This window comes from Bombina bombina, chromosome 3 (genome assembly GCF_027579735.1).
Source record: "Bombina bombina isolate aBomBom1 chromosome 3, aBomBom1.pri, whole genome shotgun sequence".
Lineage (NCBI taxonomy): Eukaryota > Metazoa > Chordata > Amphibia > Anura > Bombinatoridae > Bombina > Bombina bombina.
In genome coordinates this window covers 232,197,710-232,209,947 of record NC_069501.1, presented here as the reverse complement: position 1 = coordinate 232,209,947, position 12,238 = coordinate 232,197,710, and the positions used below count along the sequence as shown (strand labels likewise).

General features: G+C 38.0%; 1 protein-coding gene across 1 annotated transcript in view; it reads right to left on the bottom strand.

Annotated features, from left to right (window-relative positions):
* Window positions 1-12,238, bottom strand: part of BLTP2 (bridge-like lipid transfer protein family member 2) — a 258,947-nt gene that overhangs the window by 119,002 nt on the left and 127,707 nt on the right. Inside the window, 5 exon segments of the mRNA XM_053706196.1 lie at window positions 4,946-5,177; window positions 5,179-5,210; window positions 5,213-5,240; window positions 11,270-11,451; window positions 12,110-12,209. Of these exon segments, the coding sequence (XP_053562171.1) occupies window positions 4,946-5,177; window positions 5,179-5,210; window positions 5,213-5,240; window positions 11,270-11,451; window positions 12,110-12,209 (574 nt within the window).

Genomic DNA, 12,238 nt, shown 5'->3' with positions numbered 1-12,238 from the left:
CTTTGTATTTATTTTAAACCAGGTACAATAGCTATTAAATAGTTAAGAACTATTTAATAGCTAAAATAGTTAAAATAATTACAAAATTACCTGTAAAATAAAATCCTAACCTAAGTTACAATTAAACCTAACACTACAACTATCAATAAATTAATTAAATAAACTACCTACAATTACCTACAATTAACCTAACACTACACTATCAATAAATTAATTAAATACAATTCCTACAAATAACAACAATTAAAATAAACTAGCTAAAGTACAAAAAATAAAAAGAACTAAGTTACAAAATATAAAAAAATATTTACAAACATAAGAAAAATATTACAACAATTTTAAACTAATTACACCTACTCTAAGCCCCCTAATAAAATAACAAAGCCCCACCAAAATAAAAAAAATGCCCTACCCTATTCTAAATAACTAAAGTTCAAAGCTCTTTTACCTTACCAGCCCTGAACAGGGCCCTTTGCGGGGGCATGCCCCAAGAAGTTCAGCTCTTTTGCCTGTAAAAAAAAACATACAATACCCAAGCCCCCCAACATTACAACCCACCACCCACATACCCCTAATCTAACCCAAACCCCCCTTAAATAAACCTAACACTAAGCCCCTGAGATCTTCCTACCTTGTCTTCACCTCACCGGGTTCAACGATCTGTCCAGAAGAGCTCCTCCGATGTCCTGATCCAAGCCCAAGAGGGGGGCTGAAGAGGTCCATGATCCGGCTGAAGTCTTCATCCAAGCGGGAGCTGAAGAGGTCCATGATCCGGATGAAGTCTTCATCCAAGCGGGAGCTGAAGAGGTCCATGATCCGGATGAAGTCCTTCTATCAACGGCATCTTCATCTTCTTTCTTCGGATCCATCTTGCAGACCTCCGACGCGGAACATCCTCTTCTCCCCGACGCCTACTAGCCGAATGACGGTTCCTTTAAGGGACGTCATCCAAGATGGCGTCCCTCGAATTCCGATTGGCTGATAGGATTCTATCAGCCAATCGGAATTAAGGTAGGAATATTCTGATTGGCTGATGGAATCAGCCAATCAGAATAAAGTTCAATCCGATTGGCTGATCCAATCAGCCAATCAGATTGAGCTCGCATTCTATTGGCTGTTCCGATTGGCTGATAGGATTCTATCAGCCAATCGGAACAGCCAAGAGAATGCGAGCTCAATCTGATTGGCTGATTGGATCCAGCCAATCGGATATGAACTTTATTCTGATTGGCTGATTCCATCAGCCAATCAGAATATTCCTACCTTAATTCCGATTGGCTGATAGAATCCTATCAGCCAATCGGAATTCGAGGGACGCCATCTTGGATGACGTCCCTTAAAGGAACCGTCATTCGGCTAGTAGGCGTCGGGAGAAGAGGATGTTCCGCGTCGGAGGTCTGCAAGATGGATCCGGAAGAAAGAAGATTGAAGATGCCGTTTGATAGAAGACTTCATCCGGATCATGGACCTCTTCAGCTCCCGCTTGGATGAAGACTTCATCCGGATCATGGACCTCTTCAGCTCCCGCTTGGATGAAGACTTCATCCGGATCATGGACCTCTTCAGCTCCCGCTTGGATGAAGACTTCAGCCGGATCATGGACCTCTTCAGCCCCCCGCTTGGGCTTGGATCAGGACATCGGAGGAGCTCTTCTGGACAGATCGTTGAACCCGGTGAGGTGAAGACAAGGTAGGAAGATCTTCAGGGGCTTAGTGTTAGGTTTATTTAAGGGGGGTTTGGGTTAGATTAGGGGTATGTGGGTGGTGGGTTGTAATGTTGGGGGGCTTGGGTATTGTATGTTTTTTTTACAGGCAAAAGAGCTGAAACTTTTTGGGGCATGCCCCCGCAAAGGGCCCTGTTCAGGGTCGGTAAGGTAAAAGAGCTTTGAACTTTAGTTATTTAGAATAGGGTAGGGCATTTTTTTTATTTTGGGGGGCTTTGTTATTTTATTAGGGGGCTTAGAGTAGGTGTAATTAGTTTAAAATTGTTGTAATATTTTTCTTATGTTTGTAAATATTTTTTTATTTTTTGTAACTTAGTTCTTTTTTATTTTTTGTACTTTAGCTAGTTTATTTAATTGTTGTTATTTGTAGGAAATGTATTTAATTAATTTATTGATAGTGTAGTGTTAGGTTAATTGTAGGTAATTGTAGGCAGTTTATTTAATTAATTTATTGATAGTGTAGTGTTAGGTTTAATTGTAACTTAGGTTAGGATTTATTTTACAGGTAATTTTGTAATTATTTTAACTATTTTAGCTATTAAATAGTTCTTAACTATTTAATAGCTATTGTACCTGGTTAAAAATAAATACAAAGTTACCTGTAAAATAAATATTAATCCTAAAATAGCTATAATATAATTATAATTTATATTGTAGCTATATAGGATTTTATTTTACAGGTAAGTATTTAGCTTTAAATAGGAATAATTTATTTAATAAGAGTTAATTTATTTCGTTAGATTAAAATTATATTTAATTTAGGGGGGGTGTTAGTGTTAGGGTTAGACTTAGCTTTAGGGGTTAATACATTTATTAGAATAGCGGTGAGCTCCGGTCGTCAGATTAGGGGTTAATAATTGAAGTTAGGTGTCGGCGATGTTAGGGAGGGCAGATTAGGGGTTAATACTATTTATTATAGGGTTAGTGTGAGGCGGATTAGGGTTAATAACATTTATTATAGTAGCGGTGCGGTCCGCTCGGCAGATTAGGGGTTAATAAGTGTAGGGCAGGTGGGGGCGACGTTGTGGGCGGCAGATTAGGGGTTAATAAATATAATATAGGGGTCGGCGGGTGTTAGGGCAGCAGATTAGGGGTACATAAGTATAATGTAAGTAGCGGCGTTTACGGAGCGGCAGATTAGGGGTTAAAAATAAAATGCAGGGGGTCAGCGATAGCGGGGGCGGCAGATTAGGGGTTAATAAGTGTAAGGTTAGGGGTGCTTAGACTCGGGGTACATGTTACGAGTGTTAGGTGCAGACGTAGGAAGGTGTTTCCGCATAGCAAACAATGGGGCTGCGTTAAGAGCTGAACGCGCTTTTTTGCAGAGTGTTAGGTTTTTTTTTCAGCTCAAACAGCCCATTGTATCCTATGGGGGAATCGTGCACAAGGCACGTTTTTGAGGCTGGCCGCTTGCGTAAGCAACTCTGGTATCGAGAGTTGAAGCTGCGTTAAAAATGCTCTACGCTCCTTTTTTGGAGCCTAACGCAGCCTTTATGTGGACTCTCAATACCAGAGTTGTTTTTATGGTGCGGCCAGAAAAAAGCCGGCGTTAGTTTTTTTCAGGGTCGTTACCGACAAAACTCCAAATCTAGCCGTATGCTTTTACTTCTCAAGACCAGCTATATTAAAACCTTACAAAAAACAAAAGGTTTGAAGTTAAATGCTGGTTCATAATGGTTTCAATAACACTGAAAGTATTCCCTCCTCCTTTGCAGCTGACCAAGACATCTAAAGAAAAAAAATGTAATACAAAAAAATGTTTCTTCCAAGGTATTTATTTAAAATTGCAGCATTCATTTATTTTTTGTCACAAAAATGGTTAGTGAATTAATTTACAAGCTTGATGGAGGGATGTGCATTCAAAAAGAACTTTTGCTGAGAAAATATAAAAGTAAAAAAATGTTTAAATCCAATTCTTCAATGTTAATTACGGAAATTAATGTCAAAATCTTATGGTCGGTGGTACCTCAAATCGGAAAGACTATGGTAGATATAGACAGGTGCTCAGTACAATTGCTGGAGAGATTGTACAGATCTTCATATTTGGTGGTGTTGTCCTATAGCTCAATCGTTTTGTTATGCTATCAAGGCCAAAATGGATGAGGTTTTATCATACCCAACCCATTTACCCACTAGTATTTCCTTTTAATAAATTCCCCCCAAAAAAAGTGTTTATTACAAATCAATCTATTAGCAATAATGAATAATAGTGATCACCGCACTACTGGAGAAAAACCCTCTTTGCTTACACTTCTGTTTGGAGAGAGTTTCTTTCAACCAGAAATTGGACAAATGCCATTATGCAAGGATCAAACATATTGACGATTATTACTCCATGTGCTTTATTTGGGAGGATTATATGTCAAAATTAACTTTAAAAAAATCTTTTTGCCTAGTTATTATATTTGATTTTCGTTATTCTACAGGACATTAGCATCACAACTCTCTCTGCCTCACTAATTTGCAAATAAGAACTATATTACAAACGATATATGGATATAACCCCTGAAGTATGTAATGTATTAAGATATTGTGAACTCTGTTATTCCAATATAGTCTTATTTTATTTGTTAATGTGGCTTGGCTTTCCACATTCTTACGAATTTAAAAAACAGATTCAATCAATATTTAAGCACGTTATGAATGTGCAACTTAAGTCATTGGAGAAGCTGTACACATAACTTTTATTTTTCAATAAGACTTCATGCTTCCCAACAAAAGGATGATTGTGAATAGATTGTGAACATATATGTGAGGTTGTCTACTTTTAAAGGGACAGTAAAAGTCATAATTAGACATTCATGATTTAGGTAGAACATACAATTTTAAACAACTTTTCCAATATACTTCTATTATTTAATTTGCTTCCTTCTCTTGTTATCCTTTGCTGAAATGTTTATCTGGGAAATCTAGAAAAACCTAGGTTCTAGCTGCTGATTGGTGGCCTCATATATACACCAACTGTCATTGGTTCACCCATGTGTTTAGTTAGAAACCAGCAGTGCATTGCTGATCCTTCAACAAAGCATACCAGGAGAATTAAACAAATCTATAATAGAAGTAAACTGGAAATGTAGTTTTAAAATTGTATGTTCTACCTAAATCATGAAAAAAAAAATTGTTTTCATGTCTATTTAAGTGAATATTGATTAGAGCATTAATCCAGAATTTCAAATTAGTATATTGTAAAACTGTAGTTTAATCATGAAGAGCTTCTCTTACCTCCTGAGGGTGACCTCTCAATCCTACCAGTGACAACAGGTGCGGTGACCTTTTTAGGAGGAGGAAAGCTGCGCATAGAACCTCGCTTTAACTTCTTGGCTTGAACCTGGGTATCAATCTTTAGTCCCTTTAATGCCTCAGTGGAGAGATTGCGCTTCAACACAGCTGCCTTTTTGTATCCGTCATACAGGCCAAATGCAATGTCTCTGTTGAGAGTGGTCCAAGATGCTCGGTAGATCCACTAGATGCAAACGATGAGTGTATATGGCATTTCATCACTAGTGGCAGAGAGTTCCTACAAAGGAAAAAACAATATATAAGATAAGATGTTAAAAAAAAAAATTAAATACAATGCTATCTCTGCAGAAAAGTCAATTGTTGCTAAATTATCAATAATAATATGACCTCAAAGTTTTAATAATGTCTTGGGTCAAACTCCAGTAATGCAATCTAATTTTAATAAGATTTACTTTCCTTACAGCATTATTAGATGAATACTCAGAGCTTAAACGTGATCTATTCCTAGCTAAAAAAAGCAATTGATGGATTCTAGATTGCAAACAGTGAGATAAAATATTGAGACTGAAAATAAACATAAACCATATTCCTACTAGTAACTACAGATAATCTATTTCTTCCAGAATGTTAATTTGATGCCCCAAGCACTATATTCCATTAGGCTTAAAAGAAATAAGAATAAATATAAACTTCTAAAATGCATGCAAACAAACAGAAGCAAATACCACTACAAATTAATGTCAATATGAAATCATGACTAACAAGAATCTGGAGCATCAGCATTAGTTAAAGGGTCAATGCTATATAGAGAAAATACATTAGCAATAAGTGCCTAACTTTGCTTAGTGACATCCACTCCCATAACCTCTATATCTTTCCTTCACTTTCACTCTCTCAAATATCCTCCAGCTCCTATTAAGCCCCCTCCCTTATCTGTCTCCAGCACAAACGGTCTAGTGTCTGAATACTGCAACCTTCTTATACTGTGTACTGCAACCTTCACATCTATTTCTCTCCAACCTCGTTTTCTCCCTTCGCTTCTATCACTACTTCATTTCTCATCTCTTTATCCTCCTCTATGAAGATATTTCCCTGTATTTTGTTTTTAAATATATTTTTTCCTTCACCAGCTCTCCAGGTCTGCCTACTAGAAGAAATGTTTACTTAACCCAAGCAATCCATCGGATATTGTCATTAGTTACATAAAAGAAATAACAAATTATGCTTACCTGATAATTTTCTTTTCTTCAGACTGAAAGAGTCCACAGCTGCATTCATTACTTTTGGGAATTCAGAACCTGGCCACCAGGAGGAGGCAAAGACACCCCAGCCAAAGGCTTAAATACCCCTCCCACTTCCCCATCCCCCAGTCAATCTGCCGAGGGGACAAGGAACAGTAGGAGAAATATCGGGTGAAAAAGGTGCCAGAAGAACAAAATAACACGCCCCACAGAAAAATACGGGTGGGGAGCTGTGGACTCTTTCCGTCTGAAGAAAAGAAAATTATCAGGTAAGCATAATTTAAGTTTTTCTTCATAAACGGAAAGAGTCCACAGCTGCATTCATTAGTTTTGAGAAAACAATACCCAAGCTGTAGAGGACACAATGCTAAAACGGGAGGGTTCATAGAGGCGGCCCATTCTGAGGGCACCAAGCCTGAAAAACCCATACCCAAACAAAAACCAGCCGTTACTGAGGCTAGTCCAACCACCCCCCCAAAGGGGAGAGAACAGACAAAAAACCAGCGCACATGCCCCACAATGACACACAATGACATGCCTGATCAAAATCCAGGACTGAGAGACGAATCATTGGGACACAACTGTTGATTGCAACAGAGACAAACTCCCTCACCAAAAAAGGAAGCACATTCTGCCCGTAAGGGCAAACAGTCCCCCACCGACAACACTGGGTCTTCCCGAAAATCTCCATACTTTCCAAGAAGGATCAGAGACAAGAACCAACTGATATGTTGCAGCGGATCTCAGCATAGCCCCGGCTGACTCAATTAAAAAGCCAATGAGTACTGAATACAATCCCCCATGCCCCCTAGGCAAACCAAGGACCATCGTGTCCTCATAGAATGCTAGCTGTAACTTGTAACGAAAAACAAGGAAAACACACAATATAGTAGTGAGAAACCAACTCGGCGCCCCCAGCCGGACCAGCAAGCACAACGGGCGTCACGTGTCTGATAGAGACTCAAAGACAGAAGGATCTGTACCCCAGTCAGGACCAGCTGAAGCAAATGGCCCCCAGAACAGTCAACAGCCACACAAGTCACCCCCTAGAAGGGAGAATAAACAAACATAGGACAAAAACATGTCCTCCCACTCTTGCAATAAACAAGGTAAGCCTCAATGATGAGACTCGGGTGAATGAGGCTGAAATACTGCAGGTTTTGTGTGTTTTTTTAAAACACTGTTTTTTGTTAAAATGTTGCTCTTTGTAGCACTATTTTATATGTCCCTTTTATACAAAGAGTGCAAGAATTTAAAAAAGTCTCTTTTTATGACTTAGTGGACTTTTATATAAGTTAAAGTCTTTATGATTTTGTTTGGAGGAGGAGGTGTTTTGCAATAAAAATTGGGAACTCAGAACTCCAGTGTTGCTGAGGTTTCAAGGAGAAAGAAAGACAGTTCCTTTAATTAGGATAATATAGAATATGATAAGCTGGGGTATACTTCACCACTTGTCTGCTCTTCTATCATTGGCAGCACAATTCACGCTGGTATCACTAATAAATGACCATATCACATGGGTATATAAGAGGACCGTAAAGGAATCATCTGATAAAGGCCAATACAAAGGCTGAAAAGCGTAGAGTGGTACTCCTTTCATCATTTCCAGCTATACTAGTATCAGAGCGCTCTGAGAAAATTTTACTGGGAAACGACTTTACAAAGAAGACATAACAAAAGCTTGCATTAAGTTTGCAAGTTTGAATCCTGACGCAGCAAATAGTCTCCAACTGGCTCATTCACTACATGTGACTGCCGAATGCGGAAGGGAGCCAGGATTCAGAGGATACAAGCGTCTTACCCACGGATCTACCGGTTGCACTTCCTCTTAAAGTGATCTTGTCTTTAGCCTCCAATTTACATTATCGTTAAATCAGGCCTCCTTCTTCACATGTGTAAGGGTTATGGTAACGTTTTCCTATGTACTGTCCCTTTAAGGCCCTTTGCCCTATTTATAGCACCTCCTACCTAACCTCATTGCTGGTTAATTGAGATAGTTTCTCAGAACTTCCTCTCGAGATTCTGGTCACCTGCCAATCCTGAGTTTTACTCCTACCTTGGTTCTAGTTACCTCAACTAGTATTTCGCCATTCCTAATTGTCTCCTGTTCAGATTCAGCTCAGCCAGGAACTGCTGCCGCGCTGTGTGGAACAGCTGATTCTCTGCGGTACATGCTACCGCCCACATCATCAGACACCGCCGTGTGCATCTCTCCCTGCCTGTCTGTAACTCCGCTGCCAAGATACTGACTGCTCCGGTTTCCAAACCTCTCCTGATCGCAACTACGTTAACAGTGAGTGCTGCACCATTCATCACCTATGCCGAAGGTTACCGTAAGAGCATTGCATATATATTAAGAACTGTAAGCTGCATTAGTATAACGGATTTCAATCCTTAAGTTTGTTACTACCATTGTCAGTCAGTATGTTATGTTATGTTGAGTACAACTTAACCCAGTGACTTCCGCCATTGTGATTATTGAGAGCTAATATAATTTTTATATTTATCTTCCCTGTTTTCACCTGGCATACACTAAAGCTCTAGGGAAACCACTAGAATAATCCTTTGGTTTTACCTAGCGTACAACATACTAATTTTTCACTCAAGAAGTCTGTTTCAGTATTTGGGTATAGAAAATCTGATCTAATGAATAACCAAAGTTTTTTGCCCTGTACATTACAACATGATATAGCCTTCTTTTATGTTATTATACAATTAAAGCAACAGTGTTCCAGTGATTTTACAAATATCTAAATATAGTTAATGTATGTTAGAAGGGATATGGAAAGGGTAATGTACATATTCTTAAAAAATAAATATTTCTTTTATAAAAGAAATCCATTTGAGGATTAAAAGAATAAGTAAAAGAAAAAAAAGAAAGACGAAAAAAGAAAAAAGAAAGATTTCTATCATACAAAAATATTGTTTATATATGTTAGATCATTATAGATAGTATAAGAATATTACGAGAAAAATCTAGAGTGCTAGGTGTAAAGATCCGTAAATATAAAAAATCTTTATGTTTAAAGTAAAAATTTAATTTAGAATTTTGAGAAACAAAACAATGTGTAACCTTTCGATAGTGTATTAGGAATTGGATATTAAATAATACCCTAGAGTTATACATTTATTCAAATATTTTATCCTTGTGTATTATTACATGAACTATAATTTTAGTTATCTAAACTTGGATTTTTAGTTAGTGTGTTTAAACTATATTTGATTTTAATTTATATAGTTAAAAATGGTCATAATAAAAAATAGAATTATTAGTTAGTTTAGTGGTAAATATAAATCCTTAATGTGAAATATTATTCTAAAAAATATATAATATGTACATAGGAATCTTCAAATGTTAATTTCATAATAGGTATTATTTAAGTTTAATTATTACATTAAAAAAAAGCCCTTTAATAAACTAATTGGTGATAAGTAAGTATGTGAGAATTAAGAGAGGATGTGTATAATGAGAATATACAATATTTAATTTTTCATGTATGAATGGGTTAAGGTCCAATTCAGCATTTAGGCCATGAGGGGTTAAAGTGCCCATATTATATATTAGATTAGCTTCATGGCATAGAGGTTTTCTTTCAAAATCCCCCCCTCTCCAGTCTTTCATTAAACCCCAATATTTTAGACCTGTGGTGCTTTGATTGTGACAGTCTCTGAAATGTTTGTCCTTTAAATCCATTGTTAATATTGTAGAGGTGTTCCCTTATTCTGTCCCTCAAAATGCGTTGGGTTTGTCCTAAATATTGCCTATGGCATATATAACACCCATATCTGAGCATCTTATTGCTTCTTGTATAATGAATTCCTTTTTATTGAATGATGAGGAACCATGCTGTAACCTCTGGAGGAAACAAGCCACCTTCCAGAGAAGGATAAGCAGGATTTGGGTCACCTGCATGCGTAGTAAGGGATGGTTGTAGGGAACGCGCCTCACGAGAAACAGCATCCCCAGAGGCAAATGGCTCAGTGGACCCCTAATTCCCCGATCTTGAGGAACGGAGCACTCTAAAACAGCATTCGGAACATAACTGATGGGCATGTATCACCCGGGCCATTTCATATTCTTTGCAAGAAGTAGTATCTGAATTAGAGACATCCATCTCCAAAAAAATCAGAATCCTCCATAACTGGGATATTGAAAGAATGGACCAATAAGAAAAATATAAACAGCACCTTACACCCCCAATGGCTGGGGCACTCACCACCTCCTAGGACCAGACACCAACGAAACAGAATTTTTCCATCGCCACACAGTCAGGAATACGGATATGGAGAGCAAAAGCATAACCATGCCTGGTCACAAGGTGTACTGTGAAGTCCATGAAGGAGCGCGCCAAACCTTAAGGCCGCGTCACTTGCCATAGGCCGTTATGTTCCGAAAAAGCCATGAGCCTAGTGTCACTACACATTAGCAGACAGAATCACATAAACATGATTAAAGACCCCTCTGTTCAATAACCCCCCTCACTTCTGACACTTTCTGCCAACCTCCTGGGACGAAAGGCAAGAATGACAGGGGGATGGGGAAAGTGGGAGGGGGTATTTAAGCCTTTGGCTGGGGTGTCTTTGCTCCTCCTGGTGGCCAGGTTCTGAATTCCCAACAGTAATGAATGCAGCTGTGGACTCTTCCCGTTTATGAAGAAAAGTAACTATTTATCTGAGATTTAGAATACTAGGGTATATATCGTTACCTCTCATATTTATATACTAATAAAATAATTTTACTAGACTATTTACAAGACTTTTTTGTAGTCTTGCCATAAATTAACGTACTAGCTGGGTGTGAAAATTTTCTGAAGATATATTAACACTGAGTTTGCTGAGTTCTTTGTAATAGCTAAACTCTTCCCACTACTTGCCCAATTAAAAGGAGGCAATGTAGACTTACTAAAGTAGATACAGCAAGCTACTGTCATTTTGTTAGCAAAATGTAATGTTTTGTAGTATATGACCATAACTCCTCAGTTGAGGCCAGCTATTTACCAGGGTTAGGGAGTTCTGCAGAGAGGCTATTTTAAGAATGATCTTCTTCTCAATCACTGATACTTACTTGTCGGTCATAGCTCAGTGATGAAAGACTGAGCAGATGTGTTTTTTGCACAAAATTGTCCAGCTGGTGATCTGCATTCTCATCACAAGTGGACGCCATGAGGTGCACGGTCACCTGGCTTAGCTTACTTGTCATCTGGGGCACACTCCATTCAGATATCAGACGCCGCATAACTGTGCCAGCTACCAATAGAAAGTGAAAGAATATGTGAAATACACAATAAAGGACATAATATATATATATAACATACCTGTACACAACTACTAAAGAGCAAATTAAAGGGGTACATATTAAAAAATGGCCATCTTAGTTTTCAGTAATTTTCTTTCCCAGCTTGTGGTTTCCAGAGAGATTAATAAAGCTATATATTATATGATTTTTTTCAATATAAAGAGTAGAAGAGAAGATAAATGTTACTTGATTTTTAATAAAGTTGTGCTCAGCCATACTCAAACAAGCTTGCAAGACAGCATGAGCACTTTTTTCTCAGTGGAAAACATAAAGCATTGTCTGATTTAAGATGCAGTCTTTTTCTTTTCAGGTGTGGAGAGGATGGTGAAATTTAAGAATGACAAATGCACAACTCTTTCAGTCTTTCTACAAGATTACTAAATCTAGGCATGTGTTCACAGATCTGGGGGGGGGGGGGTTGCTCCAAGTAAGGAACACATATCCTCCAACTCAGTGTTTCAGTATTAAAGTTAAACAAAATTTATAAGCACTAATTTAATAAGGGTCACTACCATTGAGACAGGCCGCATACACAAATGAAAAATAAATATTTTACATTAAAGGTTCACAAAAAACATAAAAAAGACAAGTTCCTCCTTTTTCTCTAACCTTGTGGTATAAGCCTCTGTACTCCACGAGTGAAAATTTCCCCTTGGCTGCACTCCACCTGGATTCCACGTTGCTGAGCGAAGGAAGCCCAATAGTGGATCTGAAAAAGAAGCAAAAGTACCAAAATCA